A 26,978-nucleotide genomic window follows, 5' to 3' on the forward strand; every position below is an offset into this window, starting at 1 on the left:
GAGGAATCTCCACTCGGTCTTGACTGACTGCCTTGGTAACCGCCTTGAATATTTCTGGAATTTCAATATATTCTTTTCCCAGAAATAATTCCGTGTGATGAGAATTTGATAAGGCATACGAGACTTGATAAGTCAATGAGTATGGCCTATTTCCATTCGTCATATACTCCTTCTTCTTGTAGTCCTGATAAAGAGTCAGGGCTCGGCTGAAGGATGAATCTTGCAGATTATAAGCGATTTGTGGATAGAACTCGGTTATAATCTTCTTGGCATAGAGATTGCCTGAAAAGCTCCAAGAATTGAATTTCTGGCATCTCTGACCCTTTTGTCGCAAAGTGCAACATCAATCGGTTGGTCTGTCCCCGGGAAAAGGGAGGATTTTATTACCAACTGAATTGCTCCAATATGAATCCATTTCATCGTACTTGCGACTTCTGGCTTCATTTTCTTGAGATCCTGCTTAATATCTTCAGCTGGAACCAACTGGATTTCCACCTGATTACTTGTGATCTCAATGGGAAGCGCCATTTCTTGGCTTGTGACGCCAAAATAGATATGATGCTTCCTTTTGGTTGGAATCAAGCTATGAAAAACTCGATTCAGTCTCCCATTAGAAAACCCTTGGTATGTTTGTACCTCTTCGGTTTCCTTCTTGAGTTTTTTCACGAGCTTCTTCACCACTTCTTCCTGTGGAATCAGAAAATGGCTAGTGAATCCATTCTGATCCTCCTTCTGGGTGTGGTGAACCTCGTGCTCTTCTTTAGTCTGACTCGTCTCCGGTTGATCCATCAGTCCTTTCCGAATCTTCAGAACTAAAGACTTCTTCCTGCTCATATATACTCTCATCAGAGGATATATCTTCGAACTGATACACGGGTATCAATTCCTAGTGGTAGATGGCGTCTTCGATATCCGGTGTGGATTCGAATCTTCTTATCATCCTTTTCTCGTTGTCTGGGCAATTGGTAGAAATATGCCCCTTTGCACCGCATGTCCAGCAGTTGCAATCTTTAAAACTTTCATTTGTTTTGGCTTGAGTACGCCTGAAAGTTTTTCTCGCCGGGATTCTCTTTTGATTTGAGAATCTGTTTCTTGATGGTCCGCTCCGTTGGCCTGACTTGTAGGAGCGCGCCTTCTGTCTGGTCCACATAGTTCTTGGCTTCCAAGAACTCCTTCTGGACTTTCTTTCATAGGGTTGGTACCTATGTTTCTTTCGGCTCCTCCTTTGATACAGCAACTCAGCACCAATCTCTGTTGGAAGATCAATGTTGTCGCACATCAATGGGGATTTCTTGTTGAGTCTCCTCAATCTTTTGAGATTCCTCTGGTCCGCTGCCTTCTGGCACCATTCGGACATCTTCTTGTGAACATAAGACATCCTCCTCGAAGCACTGTCAAGTGGATATCCTCCTGGTGAAACATACTCATTGATGAGCATTTCCCTCCATGGACTTGGAAACTTTGGAAAGAAGAGGTCCATGGCCTTCTGATCTTCCACCTCCCCCATATGGACGTATAGGGTGTACAGACGCAGAAATTCATCGAGAGCTTTTGGCTCTAGCACCATCAACCTTAGATTGTAAAGTGCCTGTTGATATTTCTTGCGCTTCTCCTCTGCGGATCCTTCGAAAAAACCCATTCCCAAGAAATGGATTTTAATCTGTTTAGTAGTTTCCTTAATGATGTCATATAAGGACGTGCCACTAAACAACTCCTCCCTGGTCATAACTTCAAGTTTTTCCCAGTATTGTTTTGCCATGCCTGCTAAGCTAGCTTCGAAGATTCTGGCAAATTCCTTTTTGTCGTAATCAATTGTGGCAACCACGACTTTTAATGATGAAGCCCATTCGTCAATGAGTCCCTCCCATTCTTTGAAACTGGCTTCGTCAAGGTTGAGAATCAATCCGTATGGATGGATTGGTTCTAGTGTGACCTTTCCTACAGGAGTATCCTGTATCTGAGGCCTCCGTCGCCTGGTTCTTTGGAACTGGCTTGCATCGTCTTGGGCTGACCCCTTCTTTGACGATTCTCCTTCGTGAGGCTCGGTTTTAGGAACCTCATCTCCTTGGTTCATCTTTAGATCAACCATGTTGAGGTTAGCAAAAGATTCTGCTAACTCCTGTAGATCTTCTAATCCGATTCTGTCAAGGCTATTCATGATATTTGCCTTTCATGATTCGGATTATGTCCTTCGGCTGCAACTCTTTGGGTGTTGCATCAAATATGGATGGATTCGTCGGGTCTTTGGACCATTGATTCCGAATTTTCCCGGAACATGGTTTTCGCCTTTCGATCTCCTCCAATCTTTTCTGAATATCACTCAAGAGGGTTAGTATTTCCTCTTGTTTGAGTGATATTTTGCTCATCTCCATCGGTAGCTCATACAGCTTGTTGCCGTAATACTCCACCGTCTTTTGAATCTCCCGTAGGTTGACATTTTCGGAAGAATCTGGCTCGATCTTGTGGTAGCTTGGATAAGCTACTCCCGCCTTGTTTTTTGGTTCCATCAATCGTGCGACCAATGGGCCTCGTCTCTGTTTTGTTCAATGGCCGTTCTAGCTGCGGCCATTCTCATGAGATTCTCATGATAAAATTGGATACTCGCGATAATCTCGCGAATAAGCTCGATATCTCCTCCTCGTCGTAGGTTGGTCACGAGGGCTCGATTGTTCCATTTGAGATCGCCTATCAGGCGACTGGTTTCTATCTCCAAATTTTGGAGAGAGTTCCTGTAGTGTACACATCTCGGACAATCGTCCGGATCCATAAACTAAAATGGAGTCTCCTCCCACATGGGTTAATCATAAAATAAATTAAAAATAATATAATTCCTCTATAAAAACCCGCTCTGATACCATTTTCGACAAGGATCTTTTTAAACTGTTTTTGCTTAAAAGTACGTGGCGCTGTCTCACAGTCCAGACCCAGATTACAAAGTAATCTATCGGGCACGAGGAAAGTTTCCAGCCGATATACCATTTAAGCCCAATCTTAAACATGTTTTAGGTATAAATTGTCTTTTTGTCAAAAACCAAATGTTATAGGGGTCAAAGTGCAATAAATTTTATAATGGGGTAATTTTTGAATATCCATACTTTGGCCATGGGAAATTCCAGAAAATTTTGAGAGTTTGTGTATTATGGAGCAGAATCTAAAGGTGGTGTTATAAACCAGAATTTGGTCATAGTTTGTGTATTTAGGGGCAAAATACCCTTTTTTATTGTGTATTTATACCTTTTTGGGCCCTTGTTTTATTTTGTTAACCAAAGCCCTGCAATTATATTTTACAAGCCCAATATGGAATCAACGTGCCAGCCCATATTAAAGTTCGATTATATATTTTCTTTTCTTTATCTTTATTTATTTCTTTGTAAAATTACTAATTATAAAATAGTTAATATGCATATCAAATTAAAGATCACAATAAAAAAATAATTTGACGTATATTTATATAAATATTTTATTTAAAATATAAAAATTATATTTATTATTTAAAAAATTCTCTCTCCTTAATTCTCTCATTTTTATTTTAATTTGTATTTAAATTTCTTATCTTTTTTCTTTTACATTTTCATAATATCGATTTTTATTATTGTAAATTTTTCTTTATTTTTTATTTTTTTCAATAATCAACTCAAATATATTCAATTAAAATTAATTTTTTTTAATTATAATTATAAATATGATAATTGAGTTAGTATCAATTTTATAAAAATAAAAAAACATTTTTCGTGCATTGCATGTAGTGAAAATGCTAGTTATATTAAAAAACCAAGATTTCAAATTGATTTCAAAATTAAGTGGCGATTTTAAAATTATAATAAAATTGAATGTTTTTGTATAAACTATATTTTTTTCTTTTTATTTCCTTTTTCGTTATCTTTTTATTTTTTGTTTTATTTCTTTCTAAGATTATGAAATTCAACTAATTATAAAATATCTTATATATTTTATATAAATATTTGATTTATAATGTAAAACTTATATTTATTTAAAGATTTAAAGTTTTAAAAGAAAATATCTCATCTCTCATCTTTTTTTCAATAAATCTATTTTCTACTCTTTTTCATTTTTCTTTTATTTTTTACATTTTTTTTGTCTTTTCATAATATCAATTTAATTATTGCGTATATTTATTTTATTTTATTTTGATGTGTTAAAAAATGGAAGCTATAGTCCTCATTTGGATGTGTTAAAAAAATGGAAGCTATAGTCCTCGTTTTCAAATTCGGTAACATATAGCCCTCATTTTCAAATTACGTAACATATAGTTCTTTGAAAACACTGAAAGTAATGGTTCTGTTTTAACAATTAGCTCGGATTATCTTGTTGATTTTTGTCATCTGCTCGAAGGAGAAGAGACTCTCGCTTTAATCAATGTAGTAACTCTAGTGTTTGATGCATACTCTGATTCGATAGGGCTAAGTTCTAACACCTTTTACCAAGCATATAGCTTCTATGCATATTTCCTTGAATTATGTATACTCGAGTTGTTGTGATAAAATGGTCATAATTCACTATTTTGTGAAATCAGTGTTGATATTGATGGTTTATTTGCATGTAGCAACCAACACTTTTCTTGGTTGGAGGGAAGGCCTTCTACCATGAAGTAAAGCTAAGTTACCGAGGAACAAAACGTCGCCCTTTTGCCACTTTATTGAAGTATACACGCATGCAAATGCATAGAGTCAGTCGCCCTCTTGTAACTTACTGATTAGTTAGAATTAGTTAGGAGGTTAATCAGCTACAGTTCTGTTATGCCAGCTCAGCATGAGAATAGATTAGTTGTAGTTAGCTTTCTATATATTGTAAAGTGTAAGTTTATCATCTTGAATACAGAAAATATTCTCTCGCACTCCTCTCTTATCTTCTCTCAAATCTGAATTTTCATCTTCTACAGTTTAGATTACTTTTAATACACTTGAATTGGATGCTCTCTTCTTCGATGATCTCTTGGCATCGTTTAACCGCCTCGTCCGGTATTTCACTTGCGTCGGCCATGGTGGCGGAGCTGAGCTCGTTACCGTGCATTCCAACGACGGTGTTGAACCACATCCTCCTTCCTTTTCTTCCCTCGAACACCCTTGTCAAAGGTCTAGGACCTAGTATCGTCTTCATCCCGCCCTCTGCCAGCCATTCCATCTCCATTCCTAATGCCTTACCCCTGCACACGACATTTACTTTGGAGGATTAGCCTTCATAGATAAAAATAGTACTCCCTCCGTCCCACCTCCATAGTCCACTTCACTTTTTCACACATACTAAGAAAATGCAATAAATAGTGTTTTGAGAAAATTCAAATAGTACTTGGAAAATACAAAATGTATGTAATTATTCAATTTTGTCCTTATTTATTCTATGTTTGACTATATTTAAATAATGTTACTTTGGTAAAAAAGGAAATTTAATGCTAACTTAATTTAGAAAGTGGACTATATTGTGGGACATCTAAAAAAGGAATAAGGGACTATGAAGGTGGGACACAGGGAGTAACCAATAGTAACGCTGATCCTTTGTTTACTTTGATGGATTAAAATTTTGGGATATCACAAGATCCTTAATTATTTCTATCATTTAAGCTAATTTTACTTGATTCCTATCTCATTTCAAAGCTGGGATTGAAGTAATCCTACTCTCTAGGATATATAAAAATACTCAATCATGCAAAGTAAACGCTCCCTAAGTGGAGACAATATGACTAGAAAGAACTCGAAATTGCTTACCTCTTTTCCGCTTCTACGCGATCTGAAGTCCCAAATGCATCTTCCCAACCTCGACCTCTCATGGAAGATGTATCGTTTTTGCTTAGGGCCGTGAAGGTGTATCTCAGTCCTTTCCTCTCCATCTCCTCCACCATCTCCGGGTACTCTTCCAACATCCTCTCCGTTACACGGAAGCTAGGCACGATCGGAGTTTCTCCTCCTTCCGGTGGAGGTACTTCACAGAAGAGAATTACCTTCTCCGGGAATTCTTTTATCTGATTAAAATAAAAACCAGCGTGAAACCCTAAAAAAAAAAAAAAAAGATCCATTAATTGAACTCGTGCAATGAAACTCACCAAGACCATCTCATGGTGGTAGTATATGAACTCCGACAGGGGGCCTTCGTTGGCCGTCCAGACCCTCTTGTAGACATGCGTGCGCGGGGCGGGCCCCACGTACCGTATGTCCTCCCACCCGAAGGCCTCGACTACGTCGTTGAACTCGTGGGCATTCTCGACGTGGAAGCCTCGGAGGAGGACGGCACTGTTTTTCACTATCGTCTTCTCGAACCACTCCTTGTTCTCCCTTATGGCCCACAGCAGCCCCTCCACCTCGCCTTCGCCGCCCTCCGGGGGCTGCAGCACTAGCGGGACAGCTTCGCCGTCCACCACCTTCTGCCCTTCGCACCTTCCTACCTTGAAGTATTTGCAGCTCTTCTCCATCAGCATGTAGTAAACGTAGATTGTACAAAAATATGCTTAAAATTATGGATGCACAATTTGATTTTACTTGCAGCAATATTTATATGAATTTGGGAAGATGCTGTTGCATAGCACTTAAACAATGGAATCAGTTGATGATCGGCATCAATTTATATGCTTTCTTGACTTTGTCGACTGTCGTTTCCTACAAATGTATGTTGGCATTCGCTAGCTTTTGGCTTTGTTTGCTTACCTTTGTCCAAGTGTAATCGATGGTTTAAATCTTTGACTCTGCCAATTTAATATTTATTTTTGATCACTTTTGATAAATAGATTATAAATATATATTAGTCTCATTTTAAAAATAAAATAAAAATGTCGTGATCACTGAAAAATGTGCAAATCTTTAATTGCGAAAATTATTTACGATATCCCAACTGCTTTATCTAAGAAAGAGCCTCACATACACCTATATATGTATCATTGTATATATTATACTGGTGGACGTCGCCAACCACCAAATAATTCCTGCGGAATTACCAAAATAAATTAGTATAGTGATAAGCAGGGTCGATCCCACAGAGAGCAGGTAAAATCATTCAATCCCCTAAAATCTATAATTTTGGTGATGCCACCACGCCTTAAATTTAAGAGAAGTTAATTAAACTAAGAATGCAGAATTAAATCAAATAAAATACGCTTGAAGTAAATATATGAAAAGGGTAATTCGGCTCAAATAAATCCACTCTAATTCAACTCTAATCCTCGACGCAATAATTAATCAATCCCTATCAACCAACCAGTTATAGGATACCGTAAAACGCAACGGACGTACCCCAATTCCTACTTACGGTGTCGATAAACAGCTGGAGACGCCAGACCTGCTTATTTCCCTTATTAAAATATAACCTAGCTGGAGACGCCAGACCTAAATTTAATATTCTAATAGCATTAAGATGAAGGAACCCAATTTATATCAATTATCCTAGATACGCCAGTAATAATTAATATACCAATTAATTCCCCCTACGAACACGGTAGTTGTATCACTAATTAGTCCAATTCCAACAATTACGGATTGGCAGGAACTAATTGACTGTAATCCAATTTAATCTAAGTTGATCAGGCTTAAATAAAATCAGAATTATCTTGGAACCTAGGAGTTAATCGGAATCAATAGGAATCAATTTTAAACCAATTAGGTCTCATAGATCATTAAATTAGAGTTTCATTATTCTCGCCGAATTAAAAGAATTAGCTACTCATGCTTAAAATAAAAACAATCAAATAAATAAAATAAAACATAATAAATAATAAAAGCAAATTAACGAAAATAATTTTGCAAGAAATTAAATCAAACTTGAACCAAATTGAAGAGAATTCGTCTGCCTCGATCCAAGTTCCAGCCGCTATGATAATTGAATGAACAAGAATTAAAAACTAAAGCTAAACTATGGAATCAACTGCCAAACACGTAAACACAAATTGCATGGAAGAAAAGATTGCATGGAATAAGAAAAAGTCAACTTATGATACTAAGAAATCAAAAAGTGCGGCTGCAGTAAAAGTTGTGAATGTCTCATGTAAAGTTAAACCTAAAACTAATATATATATATATCCCTAACTATGCGGCCCTAACACCAAAATAAGGAAATAAATCCCTAACTATGCCGTTTAAACCAAAATAACATGGGCTTCGGCCCTAAACTTAATTAATACTCAAAATAAAATAAAATTAAGAGTTTTGGGCTTCCTAAAAAATATAACAAGTAAATTAAAAGCCCAATCTCTACTTTCTTCCATCTTCACGTCAAATCCCATCGCAAATTCTTCTTTCTCCACTTTCTTCCAATTAGCAGCTCTATCTCCAATTCTTCTCATTCCTGCGCCAAAACATAGCAAAACATGTAATATCACATGAAACCACGACAAAACACACACTAAACTAGGTAGCTAAAATACACACATCAAATCCCCTCACACTTAGATCATACTTGTCCTCAAGTATGAAATAAGAGAAGAATTAATGGTGAAATTCAGCCCCTAGAAGCAACTCCCTTCCTTGACACGAAGACTCTAGAAACGAAAGAATGGAAAACAGACACAACAACACACGCAAAGAACAGGAAAGTAGAAAGGGAAATGAGACAAGACACGAACAAACTAAACGACTAGCCAAGCAACATCAAAGCATCAGGAATGCAACAGTCTATCAAATCGAATCATGCAATTCACCATCACTTCCCAACTCTCGAACTAAAAACATGAACCTCCAAAATGTGTTTTCATCATCAATCTAGTCCAAATTAGGCAACAATGAGTGCAACTCTCACGCTCATTCAATCTCTCCATAAGATAAGGTAATTCTCACACAAGAAGAAACTCCAATTAGTCATGATATTTCGCAGTCACATTATGGCTCAAAAAGGTCTTTCTTATTTGGTTGTAATGAGGCTAAGGACTATCAATGATGTAGGCAAGATCCTAGGGTCCTAAGCTCAAACATTGAAGATCAAATATCGTGCATGCTCGAATCAAATCACACCCAAAGAATTCTAAACATATGAGGAGCAACTTCCAACTCAACTATTGGCAACAACCATCAAACAACTCAATGCATGTATACTCATTCAACCTTGGTGCAACCTTTATTTTCTCTCTTTTTTCTGTTTTTTTTTTTTTCTTCTTCTTCTTCTTTTTTTCTTTTTTTTTTTCTGCACCACTTCATTAAAACAATACAATCATGCAAAGAGTACATCAAAACAATCTGCCCAACTGTCAATCATCATCCTCTGTTCGGCCAAACAGACCATCTGTCCTAGATTCAGAATGTAATTTCGGCTCAGGTTCTGTTTGGGCAAACAAGCATCCTTATGCACATTCCTCAAAATTTCACTTAAGATGTAATTCAATTCTAACATGCACAATGGGACCAAAGAGAAGGTTCACAAAAAAAAAATAGGCCTTAGCTATATATATATATAGTGACTAATATGAACAATTACGGCAAGGCTCAAACATGGCTCACTAGGGGTTAGTGTACGGGTAGGAAATCAAAAGCAGGCCAAACGGCTACCCTAGTGCCTCTTATCATTCACCACATATGACACACTTAATATCACGACTTCATGGATCTTCAAATCTCTCAAAACAAAAATTAGTAGAGAGTGCTCTACTCTATTAAGCTCAATACCTCACTTATGTGTAGTTTAGATTCACTCATCAACCTTATTTTGTCATTCCAGACATCATGTAATCAAAACACACATTGTCAATCACAAGCTCTCAATTCTTAAGTCGGGAAAGATCAAGTTATCACACATATTCAATCTAACATCATGCTCCAACAACTGAACTTATCAATTACTTTGGCTAGAAGACTCACAAGACTCAACATAAACTGACTCAACAAGCAAAGACTCAACAACGCCCCCCCTCACACTTAAATTTTGCTTGCCCTCAAGCAAAACAAAATAAAGCATAAGTAAAGGGCAACGAAAAACACAGAACAACACTCAAAACAGAAAAGCTAACACAAGAACAACAAAAATAAAAGGAAAAAGGAAGGGAATCACCGCGCGCGCTGCCGCCGCAGCTCCTGTCTGATCGTGGCGCTCAGGTTGGCTATGCTCTCCTGCAATGTTGCTACGTGCCCGTCCATCCTCGCCAACTGCTGAAATAGAAGAAAGCTTTCAACACTTAGCCAAATTTTTACCACTCAACCTCAAAAATTCGAGCCTCTCTCATTTTTTTTTTTAAGAAAATTGAAATAAAACGAAACTTAAAAACTAATTAAGGAAGACTAAGAACTGAAAAGAAAACTAAACTAAAACGGGAATTAAAGAAAGGAAAGAACAAAATGGAAAATTAAAAGGGAAAGAAAGTCGGGTTGCCTCCCGATAAGCGCCATTTTTTAACGTCGTCAGCTCGACTTCCAACTTTGCTCACAAAACCTTCAGAGGTAGGAGTGAAATTTCTTCCACGTCTACCACAGGTGATGTATCATAATACGGCTTCAATCGATGGCCATTGACGGTAAACGTCTTCGCCGTATCCAAACTGCGAATCTCAAATGCTCCGTTTGGGCAAACAGACTGTATAACGAAGGGGCCAATCCACTTCGTCTTCAATTTCCCGGGCATCAATCGTAGCTTTGATTGGAACAACAGCACCCTTTGGCCGACTTCAAATGTCTTTCCTCGCAGATTCTTGTCGTGCCACATCTTGGTGCGATCCTTGTACCACGCCGATGCGTCATAAGCTTCAAGACGAAGCTTTTCCAACTCTTGAAGTTGAAATCTCCTCTCCTCCTCACACTTGGGTGATTGCATGTTCACTTTCTTGATTGCCCAATATGCTCTATGCTCCAATCCAACAGGTAAGTGACACATCTTCCCAAAAATCAAGCGATAAGGTGACATGCCAATGGGAGTTTTGTAGGCCGTTCGGTAAGCCCACAATGCATCGTCAAGCCTTGAACTCCAATCCTTCCTTGACGGATTCACCGTCTTCTCCAAGATTTGCTTTATCTCCCGATTAGAAACTTCGGCTTGCCCGTTTGTTTGAGGATGATAGGGAGTAGCCAATCTATGTTGAACTCCATACTTCCGCATCAAAGCTTCAATCGTGCGGTTGCAAAAATGAGTCCCTTGATCGCTTATCACTGCTCGCGGCACTCCATACCTTGTAAAAATATGAGACTTCAAGAACGCAGCGACCACCTTGGAGTCATTCGTTCTGGTGGCTTTCGCTTCTACCCATTTCGAGACATAGTCGACGGCGAGCAATATGTAGAGATTCCCAAATGAACTCGGAAACGGCCCCATAAAATCCATCCCCCACACATCGAATACCTCACAAAAAATCAGCGGAACTTGAGGCATCTCATCTCGTTTGGAAATACTCCCGGTCAGTTGACATCTCCCACAGCTTTTGCAAAACAAGTAAGCACTTCTATTCAATGTAGGCCAGAAGAATCCTGAATCGAGCACCTTCCGAGCTGTCCTCTTTGGGCCAAAATGTCCTCCACAAGCGAGAGAATGGCAGTGCAAGAGAATTTCCTGTTGTTCCGCCTCGGGAATGCATCGGCGTATAACTTGATCAGCTCCAACTTTCCACAAGTATGGCTCATCCCAGAAATAATACTTACACTCACTTCTTAGTTTCATCCGCTGTGCTTTTGTGAACAAAGGTGGAAATTGTCCAGCTGTCAAGTAATTGACGATATCGGCAAACCAAGGTTCGAGATTACCCTTGACAACGACTGAACGTGCTGCTGGCTCGGACAGAGGGCTCTGTTTGGGCAAACAGACAGCCGAACAGGTCTGGATAGCATAAAGATGCTCTTCTGGGAAAGCTTCGTTGATAGGGCTCTCATCTTCCCCTTGCTGGACTAAACGACTTAAATGGTCAGCCACATGATTCTCCGCTCCCCTCTTATCCCGAATCTCCCAATCATACTCCTGCAACAAAAGAATCCATCTAATCAAACGTGGTTTAGACTCCTTCTTTGATAGTAGAAACTTCAATGCGGCATGGTCCGTGTAGACAATTATTTTCGCCCCCAAAAGATATGAACGGAATTTTTCAAAGGCAAAAATAATCGCCAACATCTCTTTTTCTGTTGTTGCATAGTTGTATTGGGCGGGATTCAACGTCTTTGAAGCGTAATAAATTACATGGCTCTCCTTCCCCATCTTTTGTCCAAGCACCGCACCCACATCATGGTCACTAGCGTCGCACATGAGCTCAAAAGGAAGGCTCCAGTCAGGTGGTTGCATAATCGGAGCCGTGGTCAACTTGGTTTTCAACAAGTCAAACGCCTGCTTGCAGTCGTCTGTTAGGGCAAACGGAACATCATTCTGCAGCAGATGTGTCAATGGTTGTGCGATCTTTGCGAAATCCTTGATGAATCGTCTGTAGAATCCAGCGTGACCAAGAAAACCTCGAATCTCCTTCACATTTGTAGGGTATGGCAGCTTCGCTATCAAATCCACCTTTGCCTTGTCCACTTGAATCCCCCTTTCTGAAACAACATGGCCTAAAACGATGCCCTCCTTGACCATAAAATGACACTTTTCAAAATTCAAGATCAGATTCTTCTCTACACAACGTGTCAAAACCTTCTCCAAGTTGTCAAGGCAGCCCTCAAACGATGCTCCATAAACTGTAAAATCGTTCATAAAGATCTCGATGCTCTTCTCGATCAAATCAGAAAAAATACTCATCATACATCTTTGGAAAGTGCCAGGTGCATTGCACAATCCAAACGGCATCCTCTTGCAAGCATATGTTCCAAACGGGCAGGTGAAGGTAGTCTTCTCTTGATCTTCTTGGTTGACATGAATTTGAAAATAGCCACTATATCCATCCAGGAAGCAAAAGAATGATTGTCCAGCCAGGCGCTCCAACATCTGATCAATGAATGGTAGAGGAAAATGGTCCTTGCGAGTGGCTGCATTTAACTTCCGATAATCGATGCACATCCTCCATCCAGTAACAAGACGCATCGGCACCAACTCATTCTTCTCATTCTCAACCACTTGCAATCCCGACTTCTTTGGAACCATGTGAATCGGGCTCACCCACTTGCTGTCAGAGATAGGATAAATGATTCCCAAAGCGAGAAGCTTTAGAATCTCCTTAAGCACGATCTCCCTCATGTTCGGATTCAACTTCCTCTGCGGATCTCTAACAGGCTTAGCATCCGGCTCCATCAAGATGTAATGTTGACATACATCAGGACTTATACCAGTGATGTCCGCCAATGTCCACCCAATAGCCTTCTTGTGCTTCTTAAGCACGGTGATCAACTGTTGCTCCTGGCTTGCGGTCAGATCGCTGCTAATGATGACTGGAAGAGTATCGGCATCCCCCAAGTAGACATACTTCAGATTCTGAGGTAGAGGCTTGAGCTCCAGTTCAGGTGGCTTCTCATCGGATCTTAGTGGTCTGTCGTATGGTGTCTGTTTGGGCAAACAGAACTGGCTTCCCGAACTGACCACCTCCGGTTGTGCATAAAGAGACATGATGGCCTCCTTGACCTTTGCATCGTTCATCCCTTGAGCATCAAAATCTGTCCAACTCTTGATCATAGTGAGCTCCAACTTATCCTGCATGAATTCGGTCTCAAGAAATTCTTGGACGAGAGGGTCAATCACATCAATAGAATAAGCATTTTCAGCATCATTCGGAGTTTTCATGGCATCATCCATACTAAAAGTGTATTTCTCCCCATGATAATCCAGACAAATCGTGCCATTACTAACATCTATGATTGACTTTGCAGTTCTTAGGAACGGACGACCTAAAAGGACTCCCGTTGAACCCTTAGATTGCACTCCACTCATCCTCACCACATAGAAATCGGCAGGATAAACAAAATTATTCACACTCACAAGAACATTCTCAAGCAAACCCTCGGGATAAACACAAGACCTATCGGCTAACTGGATGACCACTCTAGTATCTACCAATTCTACACCCGACAATCTATTATAAACAGTGAGAGGCATAACATTGATAGACGCTCCTAAGTCACACATAGCATGCTCGATCCTAGTATCACCAATGTAAATGGGAAGAGAAAACATACCAGGATCTTTGCATTTGGCGGGCAACTCCTTCTTGAGTGCAGCTGAAACGTTCTCGCCCATCACAATCTTTCCAGTTGCCTTGGACTTTCCAGCTATGAAGTCCTTCACAAATTTCCCAAAAGGAGGAATTTTCAGTGCTTGCAAGAATGGAAGATTCACTTCAAGTTTGCCGAAGATCTTCACAAAATCGATGAGCTCCTCTTCCGGCTTCTTCCTCGCCAACCTTCCTGGAAAGGGGACTGATGTTGCAGCCTTGGGATCATGTAAGCTCAACGGTTTAGAGACCTTGGTCTGCTCCTCTTCGTTGGATTCAAGTGCTGCTCATTTCCCCTTCTGCTCAGCTGTCGGCCCCTTGCTCTGTTTGGCCAAACGGGGCTGTTCTGCCTGCTGAACGACTGAATCCTTTGTGCCAACAGAATGCTCGAATTCCTCCACACGAAATTCGACTCCAGAATCTACCTGCGGTCCATCTTGAGAGTTCTGGGGTGTCGGTCCGTCCAACTCTGTACCGCTCCTCAAGGTGATCTTGTTGACATTCTCCTTGGGATTCACATGAACTTGAGATGGCAAAGCTCTATTATTTCCCTTAAGCTGATTCATGGATGTGGCGAGTTGAGACATCTGACGGGATAGTCCTTCGATTTGCACCTTCTGCTCGGCTTGAGATTGTTGAAGCTGTTGCACATTATTTTTGCAGAAATTGCTGGTTGCCAATCAAATCCGCCATCATCTCCTCAAGTGACTTGCCTTGCTTCTCGGAAGGATGTTGCTGAGCTTGTGGAGCTTGATACCCTGTCCTTTGATGTGGAGGACGGTAGTTTTGCTGTGGCTGCTGCATCGTTGGTGGTTGCTTCTGTTCGGGATCTCTCCATCGGAAATTGGGATGATTTCTCCATGGAGCATTGTGATTGTTCGCGTACTGGTCCCGTTTGGGCAAATGGAGCAGTGGCGCGTCACAGCTATAAAAATTGTGGGAAGAATTTGCATGGGCTTGATACTCTTCCTCACCCCCTGTGCATTGCAAACTCGTGTGGCCTGAATTACCGCATGCTCCACATGGCTTTTCTATCGGTTGTCCAGCGGTTGCAACCTTCTCCACCACAGTACTCAACATTCTCTCCAATTTCCCCATCCTTGCTTCGAACTTCTCCTCAAAATCTGATGAACTAGCTTGAGCAGCTTTCTTGAGCAGTTGGATGCGCGGCTCCTCATATTCCCTCGTGGCTTCCACCAAGTGTTGAATTAATCTTTTGGCTTCACTCACCGTGTTTTGGGAAAATCCCCCTCCACTTGCTGAGTTCACCAAATTCTTAGTGTCAACGATCATCCCTTGGTAGAAATACTGCAACAAGTCACCCTCAGAAAACTTGTGGTTTGGGCAACTATCCACCAATCTCCTAAATCTGGTCCAGTCACTACTAAAAAAAACGCTCATACGTAACGGTAAATTTCCGTTATGTATGTACCAAAACTACCGTTGTATATAGTGGTGTTATGTATGAGGGCGCTCATACATAATGGTAATATACCGTTACATATACTATGAATACATAACGGTTTATCGGATATCCATAACACACGCAAAACCGTTGTGTATAATACTCATACATACGTTTTTTTATCGTTATGAAATTTATTTTTCCGTTATAAAATATATTTCGTAGAGATTGTATTGGTATTATATATATACAACGCTTTTTTGTACTTCACATAACGGTTATTTCCGTTATCTTTGGTATCAATTGTAACAGTGTTTTACCGTTATGAATTTATATTATTCGTTGTGTAATTAGATTATAAATAACAGTGTTTATACATATTAGAAACGGCAATGAGAACCGTTATGTATTCTCAGTTATAAAATTAACCATATTTTCATGGTTTTTTTTATTTTTTTTGCCTGTTTTTTGTAATTTCCTAATTATAATTCATACAAATATACAATATTCTCAAATAATACAATCCAAAACATATTATATATAAAATAACTTAAACTTCCATACATTGTAGCTTCAAAGTACCTAAAGTAGTCATGTAATTTACATCCAAACAATATTAACAAAAAAATGGTGTTCAACACTTGCTTCACCAAATTCTTACATTTTTTCCAAATGGGGTCAATGTTTGATCTCCTATCTAGGATGCCAAATATGGAAGCAGTTGCACTCTTGGCCTTGCTCGAGTCCGGGGCAAACGTGCTACATTGGGATACAGCAACTGCTGTCATGTTTATAGCAAAGAAAACCTGCACGTACGCTACACTACATAACTATATTCATCAGCCTTTATATAAACCGCTTACTTAGTTGTCTACTTACACGAAACACATCTTCAAATGTAGTTTTCCCAGACTCAACAAGTCGAGCTGCTGCATAAAATGTTGTGGCGTAAGCGAAGAATAACAAGGCTAAAGATAGGCCAAAACCGGTGCCACTAATCAATCCTTGCTTTATCCCCATCTTCACTGGCCCTTCACACTTGTTCCTGTATATCTCCATAACCTTTTCCTCTGCGCAGTAGGAAGCCACGGTTCTTATTGTTCCAACAGCATCATTAGCCACCTGACTTGCTTCTTCATACATCACCTAATCAAGAATTAAAACCAAAACAAGCTTGAGAGAGAGTTTCTTAAGTTGTTGATGAGTTAGGCTATACATTTGCATCAGCGCTGAATCCCATCATGAATTTGAGCTGCACTTATCCATTCAACGCAATTAGAGGCACCAACGCTATACATTTGCATCAGCGCTGAATCCCATCATGTAATATCACATGAAACCACGGCGAAACGCACACTAAACTATGTAGCTAAAATACACACATCAAATCCCCTCACACTTAGATCATACTTGTCCTCAATTAGATCATACTATTAGAATTAGGTTTGACTTTTGATTAGATTTTGGACACACACTTATTTCCTTAAGTTTTAGGCAGACGTTTTTTTCTTTAAGAATTCCTTGCAAAATTTTCCTTTCATGCAATTTCCGATTCTATGCGATTTTAGTCATTCAATTCTATAGTTTTCATTAGCTTAATTCTTGTTCTTCTATTTGTTCAACTTGCGGCTGGATTGAGTTCGAAGGAGCAGACGAGTTCTTCAATTTGGTTCAAGTTTAATTTAATTTCCTGCAATTTATTTATTAGTCTTGTTCGTTTATTTTAATTATATTTATTTGATTGTTTTTATTTTAAGCATGAGTAGCTAAACCTTTTAATTCGGCGAAAATAATGAAACTCTAATTTAATTATCTGTGAGACCTAATTGGTTTAAAATTGATTCCTATTGATTCCGATTAATTCCTAGGTTCCAAGATAATTCTGATTTTATTTAAGCCTGATCAACTTAAGTTTAATTGGATTACAGTCAATTAGTTCCTGTCAATCCGTAATTGTTGGAATAGGGCTGATTAGTGATAAAACTACCATGTTCGTAGTAGGAATTAATTGGTATATTAATTATTACTAGCGTATCTAGGATAATTGATATAAATTGGGTTCCTTCATCTTAATGCTATTAGAATATTAAATCTAAGACTGGCGTATCCAGCTAGGTTATATTTTAATAAGGGAAATAAGCATGTCTGGCGTCTCCAGCTGTTTATCGACACAATAAGTAGGAATTGGGGTACGTCCGTTGCATTTCACGGTATCCTATAACTGGTTGGTTGATAGGGATTAATTAATTATTGCGTCAAGGATCAGAGTTGAATTAGAGTGGATTTATTTGAGCCGAATTACCCTTTTTATTGATTTACTTCAAGCATATTTTATTTAATTATTTCTGCGTTCTTAGTTTAATTAACTCCTCTTAAATTTAAGGCGTGGTGGCATCACCGTTTTTATAGATTTAGGGATTTGAATGAATTTTAACTGCTCTCTGTGGGATCGACCCTGCTTACCATTGTATTAATTTATTTTGGTAATTCCGCAGGAATTATTTTGGTGGTTGGCGACGTCCACCAAATTGGCGCCGTTGCCGGGGAGCGGTGTTAATTAATTCTTTTCCCTTTGTCTATTTTTCTTTTTTTTATTTTCTTTGTTTATGAGCAGATCGTCCAAGCCGAACCTCCTCTACGATAGTGAAATTGAGAAGACCGCGAAGAAGTTAAGGAAGGAGGCGAAGGCGAGGAAGCTACTGGATCTGCTGGATTCGCAGGCTGACCTTCCCATTCGACCAGAACAGTTCGTCGAGAAGAAGCCCGGTACTGTCGCTGCGGAAGAGGTTCTGTTTGCCCAAACAGACCACGACTCGGAGACAGAATCAGACTGTGAAGAAGAAACCGACTCAATTTCGGTTGCAAGTACTGAGAGTGACATGGCTGACGATCCGAGACTGTGCGATCTCTCCAGCCACGAAGCTGATGACCCCCCAACTCCGATCCGGATGCCGACGGCTGCTACTGCTATAGAAATTAAGCTTGGATTGCTTAATGTTCTTCCTAAGTACTACGGGAAGAGAGGAGAAGATCCATATAATTTCCTGAGCGAATTCATCAAGAACAGAAGCGCCCCACTGATGTAACGGAGGAACACTTCAGATTAGCTGCTTTTCCCTTCACCATGACAGCAGAGGCGAACTCTTGGTTCGCGAGTCTCCCACCGTATTCTATCACTACATGGGCGGAGATGAAAAAGCTATTCCTGGAGCACTTTTTCCCTCCCACCAAGACGAATGCGCTAAAGAAGGAGATCAGTGGTGCAAAGCAGGAGTACGATGAGTCATTAAGCGCCTACTGGACCAGATTTAGAAGATTGGTGGATAGTTGCCCAAACCACAAGTTTTCTGAGGGTGACTTGTTGCAGTATTTCTACCAAGGGATGACCGTTGACACTAAGAATTTGGTGAACTCAGCAAGTGGAGGGGGATTTTCCCAAAACACGGTGAGTGAAGCCAAAAGATTAATTCAACACTTGGTGGAAGCTACGAGGGAATATGAGGAGCCGCGCATCCAACTGCTCAAGAAAGCTGCTCAAGCTAGTTCATCAGATTTTGAGGAGAAGTTCGAAGCAAGGATGGGGAAATTGGAGAGAATGTTGAGTACTGTGGTGGAGAAGGTTGCAACCGCTGGACAACCGACAAAAAAGCCATGTGGAGCATGCGGTAATTCAGGCCACACGAGCTTGCAATGCACAGGGGATGAGGAAGAATATCAAGCCCAAGCGAATTCTTCCCACAATTTTTACAGCTGTGACGCGCCACTGCCCCATTCGCCCAAACGGGACCAGTACGCGAATAATCACAATGCTCCATGGCGAAACCATCCCAATTTTCGATGGAGAGATCCCGAGCCGAAGCAGCCACCAGCGATGCAGCAAAACTACCGTCCTCCACATCAAAGGATGGGGTATCAAGCTCCACAAGCTCAGCAACATCCTCCCGAGAAGCAAGGCAAGTCACTTGAGGAGATGATGGCGGATTTGATAGGCAACCAACAATTTCTGCAAAATAATGTGCAACAGCTTCAACAATCTCAAGCCGAGCAGAAGGTGCAGATTGAGGGGTTGGCTCGTCAAGTGTCTCAACTCGCAACTTTCGTGAATCAACTCAAGGGCCATCAAGGCAAATTGCCATCGCAAGTCCAAGTGAATCCTCAGGAAAGTGTGAACTTGATCACCTTGAGAAGTGGCAAAGAATTGGATGAACCACCAATCAAGAAAGTGGAAAAAGCTCGAGAAGGCGAATCTGGCGAGAGCAACTGTTTGCCCAAACAGAACGATTCTGAAGAACTAGTGCTCACTGGAGGTCAATCTGGAAATACGTCTCGTTTGCCCAAACAGGACAGTGAGTCCGAAGTTGTGCAGAAAGGAAGGGAGGCAGAACGAGAAAGTGTTGAAGATGATTCGACCAAGGAGGAACCAATACTGAGCCTCCGCGATCCTAAGCTTGTGCCACCAGTACCTTTCCCAAGAAGGTTAGCAAGGAAGAAGCCTGAGGAAGAGATCAATGACTTCATGAAGATATTTGGAAAGTTGGAGATTAATCTTCCTTTCCTCCAAGCACTCAAACTCCCTCATCTGAGCAAGTTTTTGAAGGACTTCATCGATGGAAAGTCTAAGAAATCTGGAAAGATTGTGATGGGCGAGAACGTGTCAGCAGTGATACGAAAAGAGTTGCCGCCCAAATGCAAGGATCCAGGTATGTTTTCTCTGCCATGTTTCATCGGTGATACTAAGATTGAGCATGCTATGTGTGATCTAGGAGCTTCTATTAATGTCATGCCCTTAGCTGTTTATAATAACCTAATTGGTGTGAAGTTGGTGGCTACTAAGGTGGTGATTCAGTTGGTTGATGGGTCACGTGTTCATCCTGAGGGTCTTCTAGAGAATGTTCTTGTAAAGGTGCATGATTTTGTTTATCCTGCTGACTTTTATGTGGTGAAAATGAGTGGTATGCAGTCGAAAGAGTCAGCCGGTGTTCTGTTAGGTCGTCCTTTCTTAAGGACCACTAAGGCAGTCATTGATGTTTATAGTGGTACTATTTGTTTGGATTATCATGGAGAGAAGTTCACTTTCAATATTGATGATACCATGAAAATTCCTTGTTAAAACTGTTTGTGCCACTAACATTACTGACCCTTCTGTCCAAGAACATCTTGAGACTAAATCTGTGCAGGACAAGTTGGAACCGACCTTGATCAAAAGGGCAACTGGCCTTGATGCTCGTGGGATGAACAATGAAGAAGTCAAAGAGTCTACCAAGTCTCTTCATGCCCACCCAAAATTGGCAGATTCTAGAAACACGTTCTGTTTGCCCAAACAGGACAAAATTCTTCATGATGACCCAAAATTCACAGGTTCTGGACATACGGTTCGTTTGCCCAGACGGAAGCCACGTTATAGAACTCTGCATTTTAATGTGGAACCACCCGACTTAAAAGATAAGTGTGAGGAGGAGCTCCGTTTGGAAGCCTATAATACCAACATGGGGTATGCAGATCTAATAGCGATAGCTTATCACAAGCATCGATTCTGGAGAACATTTGAAGTCGGTGAAAAGGTTCGATTCATGCTTGGAAGGCAATGGATAGGTCCTTTTGAGATACAGTCTGTTTGGCCAGGCGGACCAGTGGAGATTAAGAGTTTAGCTACGGCAAAGACGTTTGTAGTCAACTATCACAAGTTGGAGCCATATTGCGATGCATCTCATATGACAACAGTGGAAGAAATTCCATTGTCACCTCAGACGAGATTCTGATTGCATCAATAGTCTAGCCAAAGACTTTAAATAATGGCGCTTATCGGGAGGCAACCCGATTTTCTTTCCCTTTTATTTTCCTGTTTTGCCTTTCTCTTCCTTTATTTTTGTTTCGTTCAGTTTTCCTTTCAGTTTCTTAGTTTCACTTCCTTAATTTTAATTTTTGTTATGTTTTAGTAAAAAAAAAAAAAAAAAATGTGGCAGCCCTACAAGAGAGCATTGCGAACTTGAGCGCCACCATTCGACATGAGATGAGGCGGCAGCGCACACGGTGACTTCCTTCCTTTTCTTGTTTTGTTTCGCATGTTTTTTTTTTGTGTTGTCTTTGTGTTTTTCGTTTAGTTGTGTGTTTCGTGTGCTTCCCTTCTTATGCTTTATTTTGTTTGCTTGAGGGCAAGCAAAATCTAAGTGTGAGGGGGGGCGTCTTTGAGTTTTTGTTTGTTGAGTCAGTTCATGTTGAGTTCTGTGAGCCTTCTGGCCAAGTAATTGATAAGTTTAGTTGTCGGAACATGCTGTTAGATTTGAATATGTGTGATAACTTGATCTTTTCTATTTAAGAATTGAGAACTTGTGATTGACAGTGTGTGTTTTTATTAAATGATGTTTGGAATGACAAAATAAGGGCGATGAGTGAATCTAAACTACACATAAGTGAGGTATTGAGCCTAATAGAGTAGAGCACCCTCTACTATTTTTTGTTTTGAGAGATTTGATGATCCATGAAGTCGTGATATTAAGTGTGTCATATGTAGTGAATGATAAGAGGCACTAGGGTAGCCGTTTGGCCTGCTTTTGAATTCCTACCCGTACACTAACCCCTAGTGAGCCATGTTTGAGCCTTGCCGTGATTGTTCATATTAGTCACTATATATATATAGCCAAGGCCTGTTTTTTGTGAACCTTCTCTTTGGCCCTATTGTGCATGTTAGAATTGAATTACATCCTAATTGAATTTTTGAGGAAAGTGCATAAAGATGCTTGTTTGCCCAAACAGAACCCGAGCTAAAACCACATTCTGAATCTAGACAGATGGTCTGTTTGGCCAAACAGAGGATGATGTTGACAGTTGGGCAGATTGTTTTTGATGTACTCTATGCATGATTGTGTTGTTTAATGAAGTGGTGCAGAAAAAAAAAGGAAAAAAAAAGAAGAGAAAAACAGAAAAAGAAAAAAAAGAAAAAAAGAGAGAAAATAAAGGTTGCACCAAGGTTGAATTAGTATACATGCATTGAGTTGTTTGATGGTTGTTGCCCATAGTTGAGTTGGAAGTTGCTTTTCATATGTTCAGAATTCTTTTGGTGTGATTTGATTCGAGCATGCACAATATTTGATCTTCAATGTTTGAGCTTAGGACCCCTAGGATCTTGCCTACATCATTGATAGTCCTTAGCCCCATTACAACCAAAGAAGAAAGACCTTTTTGAGCCATAACGTGACTGCGAAATATCATGACTAATTGGAGTTTCTTCTTGTGTGAGAATTACCTTATCTTATGGAGAGATTGAATGAGCGTGAGAGTTGCACTCATTGTTGCCTAATTTGGACTAGATTGATAATGAAAACACATTTGGGAGGTTCATGTTCTTAGTTCGAGAGTTGGGAAGTGATGGTGAATTGCATGATTCGATTTGATAGACTGTTGCGTTCCTGATGCTTTGATGTTGCTTGGCTAGTCGTTTGGTTTGTTCGTGTCTTGTCTCGTTTTCCTTTCTACTTTCATGTTCTTTGCGTGTGTAGTTGTGTCTGTTTTCAGTTCTTTCGTTTCTAGAGTCTTCGTGTCAAGGAAGGGAGTTGCTTCTAGGGGCTGAATTTCACCATTGATTCTTCTCTTATTTCATACTTGAGGACAAGTATGATCTAAGTGTGAGGGGATTTGATGTGTGTATTTTAGCTACATAGTTTAGTGTGCGTTTCGCCGTGGTTTCATGTGATATTACATGTTCTGCTATGTTTTGGCGCAGGAATGAGAAGAATTGGAGATGGAGCTGCTAATTGGAAGAAAGTGGAGAAAGACGAGTTTGCGATGGGATTCGATGTGAAGATGGAAGAAAGTATAGATTTGGCTTTTAATTACTTGTTATATTTTTATGAAGCTCAAAACTCTTAGTTTTATTTTATTTTGGATGTTAATTTGGTAAAAGGGCCGAAGCCCATCTTACTAGGGAATAGCGGCATTTAGGGATTTAATCCCCTATATATATTTGTTTTAGACTAGGAAGCCGCATAGTTAGTTTTTGATTAGGAAATTAGCATTAGGTTTGTTTTTGCTTTCATGAGACAGCCGCACTTTTAGACTATTAGAATTAGGTTTGACTTTTGATTAGATTTTGGACACACACTTATTTCCTTAAGTTTTAGGCAGACGTTTTTTTCTTTAAGAATTCCTTGCAAAATTTTCCTTTCATGCAATTTCCGATTCTATGCGATTTTAGTCATTCAATTCTATAGTTTTCATTAGCTTAATTCTTGTTCTTCTATTTGTTCAACTTGCGGCTGGATTGAGTTCGAAGGAGCAGACGAGTTCTTCAATTTGGTTCAAGTTTAATTTAATTTCCTGCAATTTATTTATTAGTCTTGTTCGTTTATTTTAATTATATTTATTTGATTGTTTTTATTTTAAGCATGAGTAGCTAAACCTTTTAATTCGGCGAAAATAATGAAACTCTAATTTAATTATCTGTGAGACCTAATTGGTTTAAAATTGATTCCTATTGATTCCGATTAATTCCTAGGTTCCAAGATAATTCTGATTTTATTTAAGCCTGATCAACTTAAGTTTAATTGGATTACAGTCAATTAGTTCCTGCCAATCCGTAATTGTTGGAATAGGGCTGATTAGTGATAAAACTACCATGTTCGTAGTAGGAATTAATTGGTATATTAATTATTACTAGCGTATCTAGGATAATTGATATAAATTGGGTTCCTTCATCTTAATGCTATTAGAATATTAAATCTAAGACTGGCGTATCCAGCTAGGTTATATTTTAATAAGGGAAATAAGCAGGTCTGGCGTCTCCAGCTGTTTATCGACACAGTAAGTAGGAATTGGGGTACGTTCGTTGCATTTCACGGTATCCTATAACTGGTTGATTGATAGGGATTAATTAATTATTGCGTCAAGGATCAGAGTTGAATTAGAGTGGATTTATTTGAGCCGAATTACCCTTTTTATTGATTTACTTCAAGCATATTTTATTTAATTATTTCTGCGTTCTTAGTTTAATTAACTCCTCTTAAATTTAAGGCGTGGTGGCATCACCGTTTTTATAGATTTAGGGATTTGAATGAATTTTAACTGCTCTTTGTGGAATCGACCCTGCTTACCATTGTATTAATTTATTTTGGTAATTCCGCAGGAATTATTTTGGTGGTTGGCGACGTCCACCAAAGGCCAACATAACTATTTCCCCAGTTCCATAGCCCACAAGATGTTGATTATGTTTTCCTACATTATCTATCATCTTATTCACATGACGTGGCAGAAACTGGAACCCTGCATAACATTATCATTTAAGTGGTAAACTCCAAGAATCTAAGCATTACATTATTCACATTCTCTATTAATTAGCCAGACAGATAGATGCAAAAGACATAGCACCACAGGAAACAAGATACAAAATTTGGGTGAATGTACCAGAAAAATAACTTAGGCAAAAGCAAGCACAGCTACGAAATGGCCGTTTCAATTTTACAAAAAGCCCTATATCCCACCATAATCAATCGACTTAAAAAATTAAGATGCATAAACCTAATTTGTCGAGACATACCGGGAACATGTCGAGCTAAGTCAGTAAGAGCAGAGGAATCAATATCATTTGCTTTGAATTTGAGAGGAATGTTGTCGGGAAGAACAATAAGGTCGAGCTTTTTAGATGACGACATATGTAAATCGAGAGGTCGAGCAATATTTACCAGAGAGAATTGGAGAAATCCGACACTAATTTGGCTCTGGCTGGGCGAGGCCGGCTCACGGTGGCCGTCTGGACTCTGGGTGAGGCAGGGGCGAGCCCAGACCTCTTTGCTCATTTCTCACCCTCGAATCGACAACGTTCGACATTCGGTCGATTCCTGAAATAGGGGAATAGTTAGGGAAGAATTAGAACAAGGATTTAACATAGAATAAGTAAAGAAAAAGAACAAAATAGAAGAAGAAAATGGGGCAGCAATAGCCGATAACCACCACGGCGGAGGTGCAACTGGCGGCGACGACCGATGGTGCTGCTCGAGCAGCGGCGGTTCGCGGCAGATGTCGCGGTGAGCCCTAGCGGCGCGTCGTCCGATACTTGCTTCGCGAGGTACAGCGGATACCATTCCTCGATCCAGTCGTATGTCGCCGACGATTCCTTGTGCTCCGCAGCTTATCTTCCCGAATCACGCTCTCGTCGCCCGCCGCAGCCGAGATTTCCTCGGCGACTGCCGAACTGCCGCGAGCTTTCGACAGGAGCAGCGATGAGGATACCATAGCAAGGATACGCAGCGGCGATTCGCGGCGGCGCCGCGAACGAGAGCAGGGGGTGGAGGGAGATCGGGGAGGAAGCGTAGATGGCAAGGGGAGAGAGAACGAGTAAGAGAGAAGGAATACCTAAAACGGTGAGAGCAGAGGGCGTGAGGAACGGTCGAGCAGCGGCAGCGGCGGCGGCAGCGAGATTCACCGGAGGAAGAGAAATTCAAAGTGAAACTTGAAACCCTAGATTTCTGATTTTGAAATTGAGGGAGGTATTTAGTTTATTTAAATATTAGAATTAATGACATAAATAAATAAAAATAAAATTAATAAATAAATAATACTTATATATAACGATTTTCTTAACGCTAAAATAATCGTTATAAAGCAGATGCTCATAGATAACGTATAACTTAACGGTTCAATAATACTGTTATTTATATCACTAATAGATAACGCAAATATGTAACGCTTAATTTGATATTGTTACAAATACATTTGGATAACAGTACATACATAACAAAATTTTGTAAAACCGTTATATATCACTAAAAGTGCGCTCATACATAACGGTTTTTGACCAAAACCGTTATGTATGAACCGTTATCCCTATTTTGATTTTTAGTAGTGAGTAGGCGCTTAACGATTCATCATACTCCTGCTTTGCACCACTAATCTCCTTCTTTAGCGCGTTCATCTTGGTGGGAGGGAAAAAGTGCTCCAGGAATAGCCTTTTCATCTCCGCCCATGTAGTGATAGAATACGGTGGGAGACTCGCGAACCAAGAGTTCGCCTCTGCTGTCATGGTGAAGGGAAAAGCAGCTAATCTGAAGTGTTCCTCCGTTACTCCAGTAGGGCGCTTCTGTACCTTGCAGATCTTGATGAATTCGCTTAGGAAATTATATGGATCTTCTCCTTTCTTCCCGTAGTACTTAGGAAGAACATTAAGCAATCCAAGCTTAATTTCGATAGTAGTAGCAGCCGCCGGCATCCGAATTGGAGTTGGGGGGTCATCAGCTTCGTGGCTGGAGAGATCGCATAGTCTCGGATCGTCAGCCATGTCACTCTCAGTACTTGCAACCGAAATTGAGTCGGTTTCTTCTTCAAAGTCTGATTCTGTCTCTGAGTCGTGGTCTGTTTGGGCAAACAGAACCTCTTCCGCAGCTACAGAACTGGGTTTCTCCTCGACGAACTGTTCTGGTCGAATGGGAAGGTCAGCCTGCGAATCCAGCAGATCCAGTAGCTTCCTCGCCTTCGCCTCCTTCCTTAGCTTCTTCGCGGTCTTCTCAATTTCACTATCGAATAGGAGGTTTGGCTTGGACGATCTGCTCATAA

General features: G+C 40.1%; 3 protein-coding genes across 5 annotated transcripts in view; all 3 read right to left on the bottom strand.

The window, feature by feature from the left end:
* Positions 1-4,475: 4,475 nt before the first annotated feature.
* LOC131016990 (clavaminate synthase-like protein At3g21360) lies at positions 4,476-6,685 on the bottom strand. The gene is made up of 4 exons (XM_057945849.1): positions 6,059-6,685; positions 5,724-5,977; positions 4,924-5,164; positions 4,476-4,655 (listed from the first exon to the last, which is right to left on the bottom strand). The coding sequence occupies exons 1-4, from the start codon at positions 6,428-6,430 to the stop codon at positions 4,551-4,553; spliced, it is 972 nt and encodes a 323-aa protein (XP_057801832.1). The 5' UTR covers positions 6,431-6,685; the 3' UTR covers positions 4,476-4,550.
* LOC131016837 (putative late blight resistance protein homolog R1A-10) overlaps positions 6,258-26,978 on the bottom strand; it is a 29,089-nt gene continuing 8,368 nt past the window's right edge. Inside the window, exon 4 of one of the 3 annotated variants that reach the window (XR_009099232.1) lies at positions 6,258-6,397. The gene's annotated coding sequence lies outside the window, so the exon portion shown is untranslated. The remainder of the gene's footprint in view (positions 6,398-26,978) is intronic. The other 2 variants (XR_009099235.1, XR_009099233.1) reach the window with 2 other exon arrangements.
* On the bottom strand, positions 15,953-16,728 carry LOC131016985 (ABC transporter B family member 12-like). Its single transcript, XM_057945844.1, has 2 exons — positions 16,654-16,728; positions 15,953-16,583 (listed from the first exon to the last, which is right to left on the bottom strand). The coding sequence occupies exons 1-2, from the start codon at positions 16,678-16,680 to the stop codon at positions 16,284-16,286; spliced, it is 327 nt and encodes a 108-aa protein (XP_057801827.1). The 5' UTR covers positions 16,681-16,728; the 3' UTR covers positions 15,953-16,283.

This window comes from Salvia miltiorrhiza, chromosome 3 (assembly GCF_028751815.1).
Source record: "Salvia miltiorrhiza cultivar Shanhuang (shh) chromosome 3, IMPLAD_Smil_shh, whole genome shotgun sequence".
NCBI classification, from domain to species: domain Eukaryota; kingdom Viridiplantae; phylum Streptophyta; class Magnoliopsida; order Lamiales; family Lamiaceae; genus Salvia; species Salvia miltiorrhiza.